General features: G+C 41.1%; 1 protein-coding gene across 1 annotated transcript in view; it reads right to left on the bottom strand.

Moving 5' to 3' along the window:
- Nucleotides 1-21535, bottom strand: part of DNAH8 (dynein axonemal heavy chain 8) — a 577557-nt gene that overhangs the window by 274047 nt on the left and 281975 nt on the right. The window contains exons 35-40 of the mRNA XM_074949111.1: nucleotides 8374-8573; nucleotides 7602-7755; nucleotides 7339-7502; nucleotides 4587-4689; nucleotides 4107-4211; nucleotides 3622-3783 (exon numbers count right to left, since the gene is read on the bottom strand). Of these exons, the coding sequence (XP_074805212.1) occupies nucleotides 3622-3783; nucleotides 4107-4211; nucleotides 4587-4689; nucleotides 7339-7502; nucleotides 7602-7755; nucleotides 8374-8573 (888 nt within the window). The remainder of the gene's footprint in view (nucleotides 1-3621; nucleotides 3784-4106; nucleotides 4212-4586; nucleotides 4690-7338; nucleotides 7503-7601; nucleotides 7756-8373; nucleotides 8574-21535) is intronic.

Raw genomic sequence — 21535 nt, 5'->3', positions numbered from 1 at the left:
AAGAAACTTTTCAACTTTGGAACTTGGAATGTACATACCCTGATGGACAACTCAAACAGTGACCAACCAGAGCGACGTACAGGCATTATTGCTTGTGAATTGAGTCGGTTTAACATCAGTATTGCTGCTTTGTCCGAAACTAGAAGAGCTGATGAAGGACAGGTGAGGGAGGAAAAAGGAGGCTATACTTACTTCTGGAAGGGAAAATCTGTAGATGAACCCCGATTTCATAGAGTGGGTTTTGCTATAAAGAACAAGCTTGAAAGGTGCCTCTCTGAGGTAACAGCTGGCATCAATGAGCAGTTTATGACAGCTTTCAGAGTAGCAGCCGTGTTAGTCTGTATTCGCAAAAAGAAAAGGAGTACTTGTGGCACCTTAGAGACTAACAAATTTATTTGAGCATAAGCTTCGTGAGCTACAGCTCACTTCATCAAACGCATGGAGCTGTAGCTCACGAAAGCTTATGCTCAAATAAATTTGTTAGTCTCTAAGGTGCCACAAGTACTCCTTTTCTTTTTGAGCACTTTATGACACTCTGAGGCTCACCAAAAATCAACAGGCAACTATTGTGAGCACCTATGCACCAACACTGGATGCCGATGAGAATGTAAAGGAAGATTTTTATTCTCAGTTGGAAACTATTTTATGAGAGACCCCTACAGAAGACAAGATCATCCTTCTGGGGGATTTCAGTGCACGTATTGGAAGAGAGTCAGACCTGTGGAAAGGAACAATCAGGAAAGAAGGAGTTGGCAAAAACAATTCAAATGGAATTCTACTCCTGACCATGTGTGCTGAACATGAACTTATTATTATGAAAACTCTTTTCCGACAAAAGGAAAAGTTCAAAACATCTTGGAGACACCCACGGTCAAAGCGCTGGCATCTCCTCGAGAGTTCATGCCCGAGATTGTAGTGACGTACTTCTCACAAGAACAATGACAAGTGCTGATGACTGTTTCACTGATCATCGCCTTATTCGATCCACAATGAAAATTAAGATTGCTCCCAAATGGATGCTGCAAAAGAAGCAGGTCAGGCGCAAGTTGAAGGTTCAAGATTTGAAGGACCCTATTAAGCATGACCACTTCCAAGCAGTCTTAGAAGAAAAGCTCCCATCAGAATTTCCGGAAGAAACTGAAGAACACTGGAGCCAGTTGAAAGCAGTAATCATTAATGCCTGTGAGGAAACCATAGGCTACCAAACCAGAAAATATTAGAACTGTTTTGACGAGAATGATGCTGAAATTGAGCAACTCATCAACGAGAAGAAAATGACATTTCGCGCTTGGCAGAACAACATAAATTGTAATATAAAAAGAGAAGCCCATGCCAAGGTGAGGGCAGAAATACAATGTAAAACTAAAGAACAAATGGTAGACTGAGAAAGCGCAAGAACTCCAACATCTCATGGACATCCACAATACATGTGGCTTCTTTAGTGCCACGAAAGCTGTTTATGGGCCAATTTGTCATGGTATGAATCCTCTTCACTCTAAAGACGGAACCACACTTCTGAAGGACAATGAAGCCATCAATGCTCACTGGAAAAAACATTTTGAAGACCTCCTTAACTGTAATTCTGTGGTTGCAGATGAAGTCTTTGAGCAAATCCCGCAATGACCATTTCGGGATGAGCTCGGAGACCCTCCCAATTTATATGAGGTACGCAATTTCACCAAGCAGATGAAGAACGACAAGGCAGTGGGTCTAGATGGGATCCCTGCTGAAATCTTTAAAAATGGTGGACCAGAGCTAATTCAGCAGCTTTATCTGCTTATACTTAAAATCTGGATAAAGGAGGAGATTGTCTCCTTCTTCAAGAAAGGGGATAAAGTGGATTATGGAAATTATTGTGGTATCTCCCTCCTAGTCTTTGCAGGCAAAGTTCTGGCGCAGATCCTTGCAACCTGCCTTCTGCCCCATCAGAAGAAATCTTACTGGAGTCAAAGAGTGGTTTCCGACAATATTGTGGAACTGTGAATATGTGCTTCACAGCACGGCAGCTGCAAGAAAAGTGTCAGGAGCAAAACCGACCACTATATATGACTTTTATTGATCTAACTAAAGCCTTTGATTCAGTGAATCGTTGTGCCCTCTGGACTGTACTTTCTAAGATTGGATGTCCTGATAAATACATTGATGTCCTAAAATTGCTTCATGATAACATGAAAGTGACTGTTCTGAGCAGCACTGGCTCCCAGAGTGAACCTCTCAAAGTACAAACAGGAGTCAAACAGGGCTGTATCATTGCTCCAACCATGTTTGTGGTTTTTACTGCTGTCATTCTTTAACTAATTTCTGGGAAGTTTACAGCGGGCGTTGAAATCATTTACAGAATGGAGGGAAACCTGTTCAGACTTAGCAGGCTGAAAGCGAAGAGTAAGCTTTCCACAACATCTATTGTAGAACTTCAGTATGCTGATGACAACGCAATCTTTGCCCACTCTGAGGAAGATCTTCAAACTATCTTGAATGTGTTTGCCGATGCTTATGTATGTCTTGGTTTCACTCTTAATATCAAGAAGACTAAAGTGCTCCATCAGCCCTCTCCAAATGAGGTATTACATGCCCCATCTATCAAAATCAATGGGGTGGCACTGGAGAATGTTGATCATTTCCTCTATCTTGGAAGTCATCTTTCATCCAAGGCAGATATTGATCCAGAAATTCAACATCGCCTGAGCTGTGCCAGTGTAAGCTTTTTCTCATTTACGACACAGGGTTTTTGAAGATCACAACATTCGAACAGACACCAAGCTCCTTATTTATCAAGCCGTTATTCTCCCAGCACTGTTGTATGGGTCCAAAACTTGGAAAACCTATAGACACCACTTGAAAGTCCTTGAGAGGCACCATCAACACTGCCTTCATAAGATTCTGAAGATCAAATGGGAAGACAGGTGCACCAATATTAGTCTTCTGGAAGTAGCAAAGACCACCAGTATCGAGGCAATGATCATCCATCAGCAATTCCCCTGGACTGGTCACATTGTCTGGAATCCAGATCATTGCCTCCCAAAACAGGTCATGTTCTCTCAGCTGAAAAAAGGGTATCGTAACGTGGGTGGATAATGGAAGCGTTATAAGGACTTGCTGAAGGACAACCTAAAAAGTGTAATATTGACATTGACACTTGGGAGACACTTGCCCAGGATGGCTTAAAATGGAGTGAAGTCCTACGTGATGGTCCCCTGCATTTTGAACTTGCTCGCCGACAAGCCGAAGAGGACAAGAGGCACAGGAGAAATGAGAGACTGATTTCCAGTCATGATCAACAGCCTCCTGCTGAGCCTGAAAACATCTGCCCTCATTGTAATAGAACTTGTGATTAAAGGATTGGCTTTATTAGCCACCTGAGGACCCATAACTCCCATGGAAGATGATCATACCCGGTAACGAGTGATCGCCCATCATCATCATCATCTCAACTTTTTGAGAGTATAAACTTTTGAGGTCAGGGACTATGTTTGTATCACACCAAGCACATTTTGAGCACTACCTGAAACAAACAGATAAAATTCCAACCACAAATTGTACAACCTCTGCTTTTCTCAGAAGGCTGCTTCTAATCTATAGATATATGCATACATAGACATATATATTCCCCCCCGTTCTTACCTGTGCTGGGAAGTGATAAAGGAAGTTAAGCAGCTGGTATCCTGGGTCACTAATTTGATAATATGCTGCCCTAATTACACAGTGTAATGAAGACTGTTGCATGCGCAACAAATCTAGCAACCAAAGTTCTACAGGTCCTTTTGCATTCACTGGAGTGTCTAACTGAAAAATTTAATAGAAGTGAAATGTACACAATTATATGTAGCTACCAAATCCCTATTATTTATAACTGTGTTATAAATGTTATATAGTTATTGTTTTGATTTTAAATATCAATAAACATATTACCAAATATGTAGAATTTATTCTGATCTTTTTTTAAAGAAATCATGTAATTAACTATTAATTCATAATTAACTTAGTTTAACCATCTACTTGTGTGCATTCAGCAAAAGAATGGCTTCTCATATAATAAGGTTACTGAAAAAATAAACAATGAAACATTTAAAATTAATGATAAATTGATAAGAAATTAGCAGTATTACTGGAATTTTCTCTCCTTCTCTTGATATGACTGCCATTATGCGATCATAATCCTTTGGGTGAAACTCCACTTCATTTATATTGTCAGATACGGCAGGCATATGTGGCTAGAAGGATAATTTAGAAAGTAATTGAATGTAAACATTTAATATTAACAGACATATAAGAAAAATAACTATTGACTTGATCCTGCAAGGAAGTTCACAAACGGAGTTTTATACTGCACAGATTATGTAGCAGGATCATGTCATTATGCACTAAATGTAGAATTTTTAAGTTACTTTCTGTGTGTTTGTTTTACAGTAAAATCTAAAGTCTGAGAAGCAGCTGAAAATCTTGCTCTGAATGAGGTTTTCAAGAAGAATTTGTTACATTTACAGTTTACTTTGCCTTTGCTTTTTGCATATTTTATTTATTTAAATATTTCTTTCAAAGGTTTTTTTGGTAGCATACTAACTTTAAAATAGTCACTCAAGACTTACCTGAATGGTGTGTGAATCACTTGCTTGTCCAAGAATTTCAAGAAGGGCAGGATCAGAGATAAAGAAGAATCTGGGAAACAGTAGCCTTTTCTTCTCTAAATATCTTAAATATTGTGCAAGATTTTCATTACAAAATGTATTCTACATGAAATTGTGAATCAGACTGTGAAATATTACATCATTTAAAAAAACCCACCATTTTCTTCATCCTTCCTAAACCTATCACTCTAACACTCAGTTTAGAAAAAGATTTAAGCAAATGCTTGAGTATACCTCTATTCAGGATAGCACTGTAAGCATATGCTTAATTTAAAGCACATAGTTAAGTGCTGTCCTGAATAGGGCAGCTTTCATAAATCAGGGCTTAAAATATCAAAAGCCATAGCTCACTGCCACAATACTATGTGCCAGGGTGAACTGTTTTAAAGCAAAGTAATTTAAATCACCAATTATAATCATGATTTAAATTGGCTATTAGGAAATATTGATTTAAATTATTTATTTTAATCCTGTTTTGCATTTTTACTTTTTAGTTATTTTCCTAAAGAAAGGATTATTCTTATTGGTTGGAAACCATTAAAACATGTTGATATGCAACTAAATACAGCCTTTGCACTAAATTGGTGCTTTTTTTTGCTAACCAGGAGGATATTATATTTTTATACACTTATTTAGCAATTATAGAGTTTAACATACATTTATTCAGATTCTTAATATTTACAGTTTTTATTATGTTAGAAAATGGCAAATGACACATTTGTTATTTACTAGATTAATTTTTTACTCATGATTTGTGTCAAGCTGTGTTTGGATGCAAGCTGAAGTTCCATTAATTTTTTAAAAGACAGCATTTAAAATTGTTTTTATCAGTTGAATAAAACTACCTTAAATGTGCTAGATAGATTAGAAACCAGTAAGTTATCAAAACATGTTTTGTTTTTTAAACTGATTTATTAAACAAAGGAAGTATTATCTGTAGTAAGTGAATTGAACTGATTCCTTCGGGTCAGCCGGTCATTCAAGACTTTAGAACTAGTAGATCTCATACTCTCACACTTTCATGCACAGTTCAGAAGAGAAAAACAAGTTTTCCTGCTTTTTCAACATCCAATCAGTTTCTCATCTTTGAACTAGTCATTGAACTGAACTTGTTGAAAAAAACTGAAATAAAGAAAATATTCTCTCTGTGCCTACAGAAGAAGCTGCTTCTCTCAAAAGCTGGTTTGACACTTCAACAAACTCTGTTTGCAGGTGCTTTGTCAGTGATTTCCATTAGTTCAGTGGTCTGACTTTCTTTAAAATTTCAGCAGCTAACCCATACTGCTTGAATATTATTTTTTATTCAATGTAAATGCTTTTACTATAATCTATTAAGTTTAAGCCTTGATTTAGGTTGACAGTTTCAAATTTAATTTTAAATGGGTTTTTGAGAAAGAAAAATGTGTTTCCATTAAAAATAAGATTTTAATTTTTTTCATAATTGAATTTTTTCCACCCTGCTCTGTGCTAATGCCTAGAAAGAAAGATGCTTACCAATAACTGTAGTTCTTTGAGTAAATTCTGTTGTACAGATTCTTGTTCTTGGGCACAACTGGACCATCAGGGTATGTCTACACTGCAGTTAAACACCTGCAGCTGGCCTGGGTCAGCTGATTCGGGCTAGTGGGCTCAGGCTGTAAAACTGTGGTGTAGATATTCAGGCTCAGGCTGGAGCCCAGGCTCTGGGACTTTCACCTCTCAACAGGTCCCAGAGCATGGGCTCCAGCCCTAACCCAAATGTCTACACCACAATTTTACAGCCCCACAGCCCAAGCCCTGAGACCCTGTGTCAGCTGACACGGGCCAGCCATTGGTGTTTAATTACTGTGTAGACATACCCTCTGTGTTGAAGTCAGAAACATATGGAAAGTTGTGGCTATGTCCACACTTGGAGCTAGGGGTGTGATTCCCATCCGACTCTGAAGATGTGTAGACATCCTAGAAGTAGGTTTCATCAAGTCAGCATGTTAAAAATAGTAGTGCAGCTGTGGTAGAATGGGTGGCAGAGAGCAGTGGCAGAGGCTAGCCACAAGTATGTACCTACCGCGTCCAGGCAGATGTGCACTTAGAGTGGCTATCCCATGTCACCACTCACTGCTGCCTGTGATAAAGTGGCTAGGCTATTTTTAGTGGGCTAGCTCGATGACATCTAGAGCGAGGATGTCTATGCAAGTTGGAAATGTCGCCTTCAACTCCAAATACAGACATACCCCATGACTGCTGGGGTCACACACATGCCTTTCTGGCAACAAAGAATACTTATAACAGGATCACAGGCCCAGTGCAGCAAATCATTTAAACTGAATTCAGGACTTCAAGAGCTAATGTCCTGTGTTCATTTAGTTCCTTACATCAGAATCTATGTATGATACTTCAAAGAAGCGGGAAGGCAGTTTGGGTGTCTAAACCTATCTGAATATCTATACTTACTGTAGTAACACTTTCTCCTTTGAATGTTATTAGTACAGATTCCTATTCTTGGGAGATTATCTAGCCACCCAATTGCTGAAGGAGTTTTGAATACAAATAATAAAATGAAGATTGCAATACTGCTCTTCTAGAGACAGACTACAGTATATTAATGTGTGTGACAACCTTATAAAAATAACTTCTACTTTTAACACTTTTAGCTCTTTGATTTGTAAATAAAATAAAACATTACTGACTTTATATAACTGTATAACGTAATCATGTATTCAAAAAAATTTCTTACCCTGTAAGTGATTTCTGACACACCTCCAACTGTTCATGTAAATGAGGCAGAAGCTGTCCCATAGTCTCATCTCCAACACAACAGTTAACAACATTAGGATTCTCGTGAGCTCGTTGCATTATTTTTATCCATGATTTGTCAATGTTCTGAAAACGTTTTGCTTCCTAAGCATAATTTAAATCAACACGGTAACACATTCTTTTGTAAACTGGTATTTAGTTAAGTTTTTACAATATAAATATGAGTAAGTATTATAGATTTACCTGAGGTAATTGCTTTGCAATATCTCCCCCGACAAAAACAGCTTCAAGATAAACCCATAGGTTTTGAACCACCAACCACTCTTCAATGATATCACTGGAGGTGCTCAGTTTGTACACCCAGTTCTGAATATCTTTTTTAAATGGTATATTATATCTAAAACCAGGGATGAAAAATAAGAATAACTTTAAATTAAAGTATAAAGAAAAATATTTATAGAGGGAGTGAAACAAAATATGGATAAATTAGAGAACAAAAATGATCTCTTAAAAACTTGAATAAACAAATTTAATTTTATTCAAATGTATCAAGAGAATAGATTGCTATACGTTTGTGAGCTGAAAGAAGTTATCTGTAGTAACATTATTAATGTACCAACATCTACACAATACAGTAACATTTCATCCACATTTATTGCTGATTAAGTGTCAATCTAATAACATGTATCAGAGGGGTAGCTGTGTTAGTCTGGATCGGTAAAAGTGGCAAAGAGTCCTGTGGCACCTTATAGACTAACAGACGTATTGGAGCATAAGCTTCCGTGGGTGAATACCCACTTCTGGAGCATAAACTTTCGTGGGTGAATACCCACTTCGTCGGACAAAGTGGGTATTCACCCACGAAAGTTTATGCTCCAATATGTCTGTTAGTCTAAAAGGTGTCATAGGACTCTTTGCCACTTCGAATAACATGGTTGAAAATTTAATTATGGTGTGTTTATTATCAACATTTACAAAAATTAGCAAATCCACAAAAAATTCACTTAAGAATTACCTGTTACTAAGTAAAGAGCCCAAGATCATTAAACTGTCCTCCATAAGTGTAATAATTTCTGCTGATTCAGCTCCCTTTAAAAGTAGCTCTCCTCTCGCTTTAAATGGTGAAAAACTCAAATTCTGGCCTCCCCAACTTTCAATTATCTGAGACAATTTAGCTTCAATATCCTTTTCCTTTATAGCAGATATACAGATATCCTGCAAAGTAAAAAAAAAACAAACAGTTTTTAAATCTTCATTATCCAGATGTGAAACCTTTCCTAATACAGTAAAAGCTGTGTTATCTGAGAAGGGGGGTGGAGTGGGGAGGGAGAGAGACAAGATGCATCAATGCCCAAAGTCCCTGCAATGGCAGGGAAATGATTAAATGAGATATACACAGATAATCCTAGCAAATGATTCACACCCATATGCTGCACAGGAAGTTGAACCCCACCCACAAAGTTACTAAAAATCTCACCTCTGGGAACATTCCTTCTTAGCCCTACATATGGTGATCAGTTAGACCCTGAGCAGGTGAGCATGAACTAGACAAGCCAAGCACTTGAGATAGAGAATGCTCAGTGCCACCTCAGAGCCCTGGCACATGCTGCCCAGTGTTTCAGCTCCAGCCATGGACATCACTGCCACTTCAGAGGAAGGAGATTAAAAGAATAAATTGGGGAGAATCCCTTCCTGACACCTGCTGGTTGCTGGTGGAAAGCCTGAAGCAAGAGCTTAAAGAACATACAATATAAATGGAAATTGAGCCCCAAGGCTACTGAGTCCTGCCCCCTACCATCACAAGCAACCCTGTCATACAATCACACTCTAAATCTGCCCAGCTCTCTCTTGAAATTAATTAGGTTGTTTTCCCCCACAACTCCCAGAACCTCACCCTTCCAATGGTTAGAAACCTTCTAATTTCCAGCCTGAATTTGTTCATGGCCAGTTTATATCCATTTGTTTTGTACCAACATCATTCTTTAGCTTAAATAGCTCTTCACTGTCCCTGGTATTTAACACTTTAATGTATTTATAGAGAGAAATGAATCACATCCCCTCTCAGTGTTCTTTTTGCTAGACTAAACAAGCCAAGTTCTTCCAGTTTCTTCTCATAACATAGATCATCCATTCCGTAGTCATCCTCATAGCTTTTCTCTGTACCTGTTCCAGTTTGAATTCATCTTTCTTGAACATGGGTGACCAGAATTGTACACAGTATTCAAACAAGAACTTACCTTACCAGTGCCTTGTGCCTTTTTTCACAGCCACGTCTCATTAATAGCTCACAGTCATCCTCTGATCATCCACACAGCCAGATCTCTTTCCTCCTCTGTAGCTTCCAACTGATGGGCACTTAGCTTGTAGCAGAAATTCCTATTAGATCCTAAGTGCATGACCTTGCACTTTGTACTATTGAATTTCATCCCATTTCTGTGACTCCAGTCTCCAAGATTATCCAGATCTTCCTGTATAATGCTCCAATTCTCTTCTGTATTGATAATATCTCCCAACTTTTTGTCCTTGGCAAATTTCATTAGCACATTCCTACTCTGTGTGCCAAGGTCATTAATAAAAAGATTGAATAAGAATGGTCTCAAGACCAATCCCTGAGAAACTACACTAGTAATCTCCTTCCAGTCTGATAATTCACTTACAGCATAACCCATTGCTTTCTCCCACTTATCAAATTCCTTATCCACCTTACAGTGCTGTATTAATCCACATCTTCCCTAATTTAACTGTTAATTTCCCATGAGGTACCATGTGAAATACTTTACTGAAGTTCAAATATATTAGATTCACTACACTTCCCATATCTAAAAAATCAATTATTTTCCCAAAGAAAGAAATCAGGTTATTCTGAAATGATATACCTTTGGTAAATCTCTGTTGCACTACATCCCTTTTACCAATTACCTCCATAAGTTTAATTTTTATTTCCTTCATCGTTTGTTCTAAAGCCTTGTATGCTACTGAGGTCAGAATAAGAGATCTGTAATTGTCCAGATCACCTTTTTTCCCTTTTCTTAAATATAGATAAAATGATAGCTAATCTCAGTCATATTGTACTACCACTGAAAACACAGATGTATTAGCAAAAAGAAAAGGAGTACTTGTGGCACCTTAGAGACTAACCAATTTATTTGAGCATAAGTTTTCGTGAGCTACAGCTCACTTCATCGGATGCATACTGTGGAAAGTATAGAAGATCTTTTTATATACACACAAAGCATGAAAAAATACCTCCTCCCACCCCACTCTCCTGCTGGTAATAGCTTATCTAAAGTGAGCACTCTCCTTACAATGTGTATGATAATCAAGCTGGGCCATTTCCAGCACAAATCCAGGTTTTCTCACACACCCTCCCCCCCCACACACAAACCCACTCTCCTGCTGGTAATAGCTTATCTAAAGTGAGCACTCTCCTTACAATGTGTATGATAATCAAGGTGGGCCATTTCCAGCATTTCCATTGTGCAAGGTAACCTATTTCCCCTTGTTTTTTCCTACCCCCCCCCCCAAGACGTTCTTGTTAAACCCTGGATTTCTGCTGGAAATGGCCCACCTTGATTATCATACACATTGTAAGGAGAGTGCTCACTTTAGATAAGCTATTACCAGCAGGAGAGTGGGGTGGGAGGAGGTATTTTTTCATGCTTTGTGTGTATATAAAAAGATCTTCTACACTTTCCACAGTATGCATCCGATGAAGTGAGCTGTAGCTCACGAAAGCTTATGCTCAAATAAATTGGTTAGTCTCTAAGGTGCCACAAGTACTCCTTTTCTTTTTGCGAATACAGACTAACACGGCTGTTACTGTGAAACCTGACAGATGTATTAAAAACCCTTGCTATTGGACTAGCAACGTCATGTGCCAGTTCTTTCAGTGTTCTGCGATGGCAATTATTTGGTCCCCCTGATTTGAGTGCATTAAGCTTTTTAAGTTTTACATCCACCCCAGATGTGGTCATTTCCACTTCTAGACACTCATTTCCATCAGCCATACTACCTTGATGCACATCCCCATATTATCATTGTCAAGGTTCCTTCCCCACTCTGAACGCTAGGGTACAGATGTGGGGACCTGCATGAAAATGTCCTAAGCTTACTTTAAAACTTTAAAACTTCCCCAAGGTACAAACTATTTTACCTTTTCCCTTGGACTTTCGCTGCCACCACGAAACATCTAGCCAGTATTATTATTAGGAAAGAGTTCGTTTGGAAACGTCTTTCCCCCCAAAATCCTCCCAAATCTTAACCCCCCTTTCCTGGAGAAGGTTTGATAAAAATCCTCACCAATTTGCACAGGTGACCACAGACCCAAATCCTTGGATCTTAAGAACAATGAAAAAGCATTCAGTTTCTTAAAAGAAGAATTTTAATAGAAGAGAAAGTAAAAAGAATCACCTCTGTAAAATCAGGATGGTAAATACCTTACACGGTAATTAGATTCAAAACATAGAGAATCCCTCTAGGCAAAACCTTAAGTTACAAAAAGACACAAAAACAGGAATATCCATTCCATTCAGCTCAGCTTATTTTCTCAGCAATTTAAAGAAAACAGAATCTAACACATATCTAGCTAGATTACTTACTAAGTTCTAAGACTCCATTCCTGTTTTGTCCCCGGCAAAAGCATCACACAGGCAGACACACACCCTTTGTTTCTCCCCCCCTCCAGCTTTGAAAGTATCTTGTCTCCTCATTGGTCATTGTGGTCAGGTGCCAGAGAGGTTATCCTAGCTTCTTAACCCTTTACAGGTGAAAGGGTTTTTCCTCTGGCCAGGAGGGATTTTAAAGGTGTTTACCCTTCCCTTTATATTTATGACAATCATCCATATTGAAAACCAAGACAAGTAATCATTTAATTTTTGGTCCCTACCTAGATTATCTTTAATCTCTTTCCTATCTACACTGCAAAATGGCCCAACCTCATCTTTCTTTATTCTCTTTTTATTTACACAACTAAAAAAATTTTGTATTACTTATTGCAATTTCCTTGCCAAGAGCTAATTCAATTTGACTTTTAGCAATTCTCACTTTATTCCTACATCTTCTAACCTCCATGATGTAGTTTTCTCTGCTGATCAACTCTTTTTTCTATTCCCTTTAGGCTCTATGATTACTCCGAATAACCTTTTTGAGATGGTTCTTCATCCAGCTGGGTTTGGAGCATTTCCCTACAAGTTTCTTCACCTTGCTTGAGATGCAAATTAGAAATTCCAAGCCTTCTCCATATTTAAGTCCTTGAACTCCTCAGTCTAGCTGACTTGTTTAACTAGTGCCCTTAATTTCCCAAAGTCTGTCTTTTTGAAATCCAGAATCACAGTCGATGAATCTGGTTTTGATTATCCTTCCATTTAAATTTAAAATGAAGGAACTCATGATCACTTGATCTAAGGGTTATTTTCTACAACCAGCTCTTCTATGCTGTCCTCTCTGTTTTCCAAAACCAAGTCTAAAATTGCATCACCTCTTGTTGGTTTGGTTACAGTTTGATGAAGAAAATTGTCATCTATCACATCCAGGAATAACTGAGCCCTATCAGTATTAGTAACATTTATTCTCCAATCTATACTCAGGAAGTTAAAGTCTTCCATTACAAATCAATTCCCAATAGTAATAATATTAAAGAGATCTCTATCCATATCTAAGTCTGACCCTGGGGGCTATAGCAGACCTCTAACACTATCCCAACAAAACCTCTTTTACAATCCTTCTCCAAAGTGATTTTGAGCCAAACAGATCCAGTTTTGTCCATACTATCACTTCTTGTTTCTTTACAGTTTACCACTTTGTCAATGTACAATGCTGTCCCACCACCTTTATCATTATCGCTAATCTCTCCTACATAGCATATACGTCAATACCTGTATTCCAGTCATGAGTGCTATTCCACCATGCTTCTGTAATCCTACTTAGGGCTGTTGATTAATCGCAGTTAACTCAAGGAATTAACTCAAAAAATTAATTGCAATTAAAAAAATTTAATCACAGTTTTAATCGCACTGTTAAACAATAGAAAACCAATGAAAATGTATTAAATATTTTTGGATGCTTTCTACATTTTCAAATATATTGATTTCAATTACAACACAGAATACAAATATTTGCACTGTAAAAATGATAAAAGAATCAGTATTTTTCAGTTCACCTCACACGAGTACTCTAGTGCAATCTCTTTTTCATGAAAGTGTAACTTATAAATGTAGATTTTTTTTTGTTACATAACTGCACTCAAAAAACAAACAATGCAAAATTTTAAAGCCTACAAGTTCACCCAGTCCTTCTTCTCATTCAGCCAATCACTAAGACAAACAACTTTGTTTACATTTGCAGGAGATAATGATACAGATACAGGTAAGTAACCATTTTCATGTTCTCTCCACAGGTACTAATGCAGAGACTGGACTAGATGATACATCTACGGGAAGGGAACAAAAGGAGACTCCGCCAATTGGAAGGCATGAGATGCACTGTCCTAGGGTTGGGGGTTCCACGACCACCGCTCCCAAGAGAAGGAGGTGGGTGGTGGTGGTGGTCGGGGACTCTCTCCTCGGGGGACTGAGTCATCTATCTGCTGCCCCGACCAGGAAAACCGAGAAGTCTGCTGCTTGCCAGGAGCTAGGATTCACGATGTGACAGAGAGACTGCTGAGACTCATCAAGCCCTTGGATCACTACCCCTTCCTGCTTCTCCACGTGGGCACCAATGATACTGCCAAGAATGACCTTGAGCGGATCACTGCAGACTACGTGGCTCTGGGAAGAAGAATAAAGGAGTTTGAGGTGCAAGTGGTGTTCTCGTCCATCCTCCCCGTGGAAGGAAAAGGCCTGGGTAGAAACCGTCGAATCGTGGAAGTCAATGAATGGCTACGCAGGTGGTGTCGGATAGAAGGCTTTTGATTCTTTGACCATGGGATGGTGTTCCAAGAAGGAGGAGTGCTAGGCAGAGACGGCCTCCACCCAACGAAGAGAGGGAAGAGCATCTTCGCAAGCTGGCTGGCTAACCTAGTGAGGAGGACTTTAAACTAGGTTCACTGGGGGAAGGAGACCAAAGCCCTGAGGTAAGTGGGGAAGTGGGATACCGGGAGGAAGCATGAGCAGGAGCACGCGAGAGAGCAGGGCTCCTGCCTCAAACTGAGAAAGAGGGACGATCAGCGAGTTATCTCAAGTGCCTATACACAAATGCAAGAAGCCTGGGAAACAAGCAGGGAGAACTGGAAGTCCTGGCACAGTCAAGGAATTATGATGTGATTGGAATAACAGAGACTTGGTGGGATAACTCACATGACTGGAGTACTGTCATGGATGGATATAAACTGTTCAGGAGGGACAGGCAGGGCAGAAAAGGGGGGGGAATTGCATTGTATGTAAGGGAGCAGTATGACTGCTCAGAGCTCAAGTATGAAACTGTAGAAAAACCTGAGTGTCTCTGGATTAAGCTTAGAAGTGTGAGCAACAGGGGTGATGTCGTGGTGGGAGGCTGCTATAGACCACCAGACCAGGGGGATGAGGTGGACGAGGCTTTGTTCCGGCAACTCATGGAAGTTACTAGATCGCAAGCCCTGGTTCTCATGGGAGACTTCAATCACCCTGATATCTGCTGGGAGAGCAATACAGCGGCGCACAGACAATCCAGGAAGTTTTTGGAAAGTGTAGGAGACAATTTCCTGGTGCAAGTGCTGGAGGAACCAACTAGGGGCAGAGCTCTTCTTGACCTGCTGCTCACAAATCGGGAAGAATTAGTAGGGGAAGCTAAAGTGGATGGGAACCTGGGAGGCAGTGACCATGAGATGGTCAAGTTCAGGATCCTGACACAGGGAAGAAAGGAGAGCAGCAGAATACGGACCCTGGAATTCAGAAAAGCAGACTTTGACTCCCTCAGGGAACTGATGGGCAGGATTCCCTGGGAGAATAACATGAGGGGGAAAGGAGTCCAGGAGAGCTAGCTGTAAATTAAAGAATCCTTATTGAGATTACAGGGACAAACCATCCCGATGTGTAGAAAGAACAGTAAATATGGCAGGCAACCAGCTTGGCTTCATAGTGAAATCCTTGCTGATCTTAAACACAAAAAAGAAGCTTTCAAGAAGTGGAAGTCTGGACAAATGACCAGGGAAGAGTATAAAAATATTGCTCGGGCATGCAGGAGTGAAATCAGGAAGGCGAAATCACACCTGGAGTTGCAGCTAGCAAGAGATGTTAAGAGTAACAAGAAGGCTTTCTTCAGGTATGTTAGCAACAAGAAGAAAGTCAAGGAAAGTGTGGGCCCCTTACTGAATGAGGGAGGCAACCTAGTGACAGAGGATGTGGAAAAAGCTAATGTACTCAATGCTTTGCCTCTGTCTTCACGAACAAGGTCAGCTCCCAGACTACTGCACTGGGCAGCACAGCATGGGGAGGAAGTGACCAGCCCTCTGTGGAGAAAGAAGTGGTTCGGGACTATTTAGAAAAGCTGGCCAAGCACAAGTCCATGGGGCCGGATGCGCTGCATCCGAGAGTGCTAAAGGAGTTGGCGGATGTGATTGCAGAGCCATGGGCCATTATCTTTGAAAACTCATGGCGATCGGGGGAAGTCCCGGACGACTGGAAAAAGGCTAATGTAGTGCCCATCTTTAAAAAAGGGAAGGAGGAGGATCCGGGGAACTACAGGCCAGTCAGCCTCACCTCAGTCCCTGGAAAAATCATGGAGCAGGTCCTCAAGGAATCATTTCTGAAGCACTTAGAGGAGAGGGAAGTGATCAGGAATAGTCAGCATGGATTCACCAAGGGCAAATCATGCCTGACTAATCTAATTGCCTTCTATGATGAGATAACTGGCTCTGTGGATGAGGGGAAAGCAGTGGATGTGTTGTTCCTTGACTTTAGCAAAGCTTTTGACACTGTCTCCCACAGTATTCTTGCCAGCAAGTTAAAGAAGTATGGGCTGGATGAATGGACTATAAGGTGGACAGAAAGTTGGCTAGATTGTCGGGCTCAACGGGTAGTGATCAATGGTTCCATGTCTAGTTGGCAGCCGGTATCAGATGGAGTGCCCCAAGGGTTGGTCCTTGGGCCGGTTTTGTTCAATATCTTCATAAATGATCTGGGGGATGGTGTGGATTGCACCCTCAGCAAGTCTGAAGATGACACTAAACTGGGAGGAGATGTAGATACGCTGGAGGGTAGGGATAGGATACAGAGGGACCTAGACAAATTAGAGGATTGGGCCAAAAGAAATCTGATGAGGTTCAACAAGGACAAGTGCAGAGTCCTGCACTTAGGACGGAAGAATCCCATGCACCGCTACAGACTAGGGACCGAATGGCTAGGCAGCAGTTCTGCAGAAAAGGACCTAGGGGTTACAGTGGACGAGAAGCTGGATATGAGTCAACGGTGTGCCCTTGTTGCCAAGAAGACCAATGGCATTTTGAGATGTATAAGTAGGGGCATTGCCAGCAGATCGAGGGACGTGATCGTTCCCCTCTATTCGACATTGGTGAGGCCTCATCTGGAGTACTGTGTCCAGTTTTGGGCCCCACACTACAAGAAGGATGTGGAAAAATTGGAAAGAGTCCAGCAGAGAGCAACACAAATGATTAGGGGACTGGAACACATGACTTATGAGGAGAGGCTGAGGGAACTGGGATTGTTTAGTCTGCGGAAGAGAAGAATGAGGGGGGATTTGATAGCTGCTTTCAACTACCTGAAAGGGGGTTCCAAAGAGGTTCTGTTCTCAGTGGTCCAGACAGAACAAGGAATAATGGTCTCAAGTTGCAGTGGGGGAGGTTTAGATTGGATATTAGAAAAAACTTTTTCACTACGAGGGTGGTGAAACACTGGAATGTGTTACCTAGGGAGGTGGTGGAATCTCCTTCCTTAGAAGTTTTTAAGGTCAGGCTTGACAAAGCCCTGGCTGGGATGATTTAGTTGGGGATTGGTCCTGCTTTGAGGAGGGGGTTGGACTGGATGACCTCCTGAGGTCCCTTCCAACCCTGATATTCTATGATTCTATGCCCACTTCTTATTTACAATGTCACCTGAAAGTGAGAACAGGCATTCGCATGGCACTTTTGTAGCCAGCATTTCAAGGTATCTACATGCCAGGTATGCTAAACATTCATATGCCCCTTCATGTTTCGGCCAGCATTCCAGAGGACATGGCTCCTTTTGGAGCTCTAATAGGATTTTAATTAAGTATCATGTTTTGTTTGCATTTCTTTTACCCCTTCTCCAATATACACTGCACACGTCCTGAGAAAATGCACATTCCTTCCATAGTTTAACCTCCATAACATTATATTAGCCATATTAATTTTACACAAAGTGTAACCGCCTCCCCCGTGCCCACAGAGTTTTCACACACTCGCACTAAAGCGACAGTCCGATCCCCAAGACCCACCCCAAGGCTCAGTGTTCCCATCATTGTTCCCCTTTTTCCAGTACGCACATACAAAATTTTCTTTTGAATAACATCCCTTGCACAGCGATTACTTTTTTTTACACAACTATACCCCGTTTATACTTCCATCTTGTACAACTAGAGACAGCCAGGGGCAGCCAAGTTAAGTTTTAATAGAAACCCCTTACATTCCTTTTGTAATTTTGATTACATTACCCAATAGTTAAATAATTTTGAACACATTTTTTTTTGCCTGCTGCCTGCAGCAGTCCCTTAAAGACCATTTCTGTGGGAAAAGGGCCCATTTTCCCTCAGAATAGCTGTAAAGGCTTCTGGGGACAGAAGCATAGTGAGTGGTGGTAGTAGCCACTCTACCTGACCCATTTGTATAATTTAATTACCAAGCTTCCATCCAATGTTGTAGGATTCATGCAGGGTTCATGCACTTGGCAACATTCAGGGCACACCCTAAGTGTTGTGTAGGAGCAGTGCACACACGGCTCCTCTCAAGGGCATGAACCTTGGAAGCTCGCCCAGATGACATGAACCGTGGGAAGCCTCCCAGGACTGGGCTCAAGGCCCGAGAGCAAGGAATGCGGTAGATAGAAATATTAAACAAAGCCAGTGTATTCCTTTTATCTGTTGGAGTATGTAATGCGCAGGAGGAGGGAGAGAAATAAAAGAGAGGGTGGAAAGCTGACAGGCAGACCAGCCCGTCGGCAGACCAGCCTGCTTGCTTGCTTAAAGCCTTGTTCTGTCTTGTATTTGGACACAACACAATGTGACTGCACAGAGTTGCACATACAGTTACATTTATATAACTGGATTTTATTATTAAACCAAAAACTTCCTTTTTGTAACACCACAACTGTTACCCTTTTAACATTTTTACAATAGTTACCTTTTACCATTTTTACAACTTTCAAATGTTTACTTTTCTCCAAACCCTGTATTATCAATTTTTGTAAAAGGTATTTGTAACTTTTCACTTACTTCTTTAAATCACTTACTCCTACATTTAGTTCTTTAAGGTAGTGCAATTTGTTTGTAACAACTTAGCCACCAAGTTCAATTTTTGCCACACAGCTGCCTTAACCTGTGCTGTCTTTACCTTGAGACTGTTCAAAAAGGCAGTAAAACATTTGTCTCCATGGATGCCCATGGATCTTTTACTCCAAAAAATTTCAGAGGAATACAGCAGACCTCTGTCATACTTTGTTCAAAAAACCAAAAACATTTTACATAAGTATTCAAAGTACCCTCCATTAAAACTTTAGAAAAACAAAAGTGTGGAAAGGCAGGGGGAGTGGAGGGGGAAGAGGTGGAAAGAAACCAATTAACCCTGTGAGGTCAGTTTAAAGTACAGGCTACTAGCAGCAAATTAAGTAAACTGAGAGAAAGAAGAAGGAAAAGAAGAAAAGAATATAGTTAGCTTTGAGCCAAGAGTAGGCTCCTTGGGTTGAAACAGTTGGGAACCCTTACCCCCAGGTTCTTATTCTGGCTCTGGGAGAAGAGTGGGGGTTGTTACCTACTCCTGAAAACCCTGCCATTTTTCACTTGGAAACCTTCCCCCCTCTCCCCCGCTCCACTCCCCCAGGAGTTATGGTGTAATGGGAGGAAAAAGTGTGCATGGATGACCAGGTTACTGCTTTGCAAATGTCCAGGATAGGAATCTGTGCTAGGAATGCCATTGAGGACACCTGCAATCTTACGGAGTTGTCAGTCAGTTTGTCTGGCAGCCTGTCAGATCATAACATGCGGATACAAGAAGTTATCCAAGATTAAATTTTCTGCCTGGAGATTGGAAGACTTTTCATTCTGTCCCCTCAGGCCACAGACAGTTGAGTGGACTGTTTGGCCCTGTCTATGTAGAACACCAGTGCTCGTCTAACATCCAATGTGTGTAGCCACTGCTTGTCTGTATTTGCAGGTGGCTTTGGGTAAAAAAAAATAAGTACATTGATATGAAAATTTGAAACTTAGAGAGAAACCTCGGATGAGGGTGTAAATACACTGCATCTTTAAAGAAGACTGTGTACAATGGTTCAGATGTGAGGGTGCACAGTTCAGAGATCCTTCTGGTAGAAGTAACAGCAATTAGAAAAACCATATTCCACAAAAGGTGTAGAAAGGAGCACATTGCTCGAGGCTCAAATGGTGGTCCCATAAGTTTAGACAAAATTAAGTTCAAGTCTCAAGGAAAAATGTGCTTCTTTAGTTGAGGGTACAATCTTTCCAGGCCTTCAAGGAATGTAATTTGTCATGTCATTAGAAAAAAAAAGAAGAGTTATCCACGTCAGGGTGAAAAGCTGATACTGCTGACAGGTGAACCTTGAAGTAGGAAGTCAGTAAGCCTTGCTGTTTCAGGTACACCAGATAGTCAAGCATTTGTTGGATGGACAAATGCATTGGTGAGACTCTGGTTTGACAAGCCCAGAGAGACAACGGCTTCCATTCTGACAGATAGGTGGCCCTTGTGGAGGGCTTTCTGCTACCTAGTAAGATCTGGCAAACTTGCTCCAAACAAGCCTGCTCTTTGGGATTTCCTGGAGCTTCCAAGCTGTTAAAAGAAGGGATCACAGGTTTGGGTGGAGCAGCCAGCCATGATCCTGAGACATCAAATCCAAATGCAACAGGAGTGAGATTGGAGTCACCACTGAGAGGTCCAGTAGAATGGAGAACCAGTTGGTGGAGCCACGCTCAGGATATTAACAAAACATAGACGTTGGCCCACTTGATCTTTAGTAGGATCTCTGTGTAGGAGTGTGATTGGGGGACAAGCATAATAAAAAGCATTTCCCATCCAGGGTAGCAGGAAAGCATCTGTGATGGAATCTGCACTGTAGCCTTGTAGGGAGCAGAATTGGTGACATTTTCTGTTGTACTTGTTTGCAAATAGGTCTATTTGGGGAGTCCTCCACTGCTGGAAAATGCATATGGCTACATCCAAGCAAAGGGACTACTGGTAACTGGAGAAAGACCTGAGCAGGCAATCTGCTAGCTCATTCTGTACCCCTGGAAGGTAACGGGCCTCAAGGTTCAGTGAATGGGCTATGCAAAATTCCCATAGGTAAATGCTTCCTGACTGTGAGGTCTGAGTAGTGGGCAGTGACACCTACTGGTCAGAGCCGGAGTCAACAGTCAGGAATCTGCTGGGTCAGGATACCAGGAGGACAGGAGCCAGAGACAGACTGGAGATCAGAAGCACAAGACAGTAATCACAGTCAAGCCAAGTCAGGATATCAGGAGGACAGAGGCAGGTGACAAATCAGAGGTCCAGAGTCAAGCCACATCAGGAAGCTGGGAAGTCAAGCTTGAGGAGCAGGAGGCACAAGATACACAGTCCAGAGCAGGATCTCAGTTGTTTGAACAGCTTCCTATTCCTGTTGCTGGATTAAGTAAGGCCAAAGGGCCAATCAGCTGCTCCAGGACTGTGCCAATGGGACATCGGGGTAGAGGCTCAAACTGAGGCTGGGCTTCATGAGTCCTGGGTAAGCAGTTGTTAGCAGGCAGCCCAGTAGAGGGGTGTTGCGAGACTGTGCCTGTGGACCAGGTTTGAGGCCTGTAGGTCATGACACTAACACAGGAGAGACGACTGAGGCCTGGTCTACGCTGACGATTAAATTGATATACGTTACGTCATTCAGGGGTCTCAAAAAATCACCCGCCCAGAGCAACGTAGCTTACATCAACCTAACATGCAGGAAGGCCCTGGCAGCCACAGTTGCCTCCCGTGTGATTGGTTCTGAGATAGTGTTGGTATGGTGAGGTGCCACAGGTGTGACAGGAGC

Source organism: Natator depressus, chromosome 3 (genome assembly GCF_965152275.1).
Source record: "Natator depressus isolate rNatDep1 chromosome 3, rNatDep2.hap1, whole genome shotgun sequence".
NCBI classification, from domain to species: Eukaryota; Metazoa; Chordata; order Testudines; family Cheloniidae; genus Natator; species Natator depressus.
Note: the sequence above shows the minus strand (reverse complement) of the source record. Positions and strands in the feature narration are given on the sequence as shown.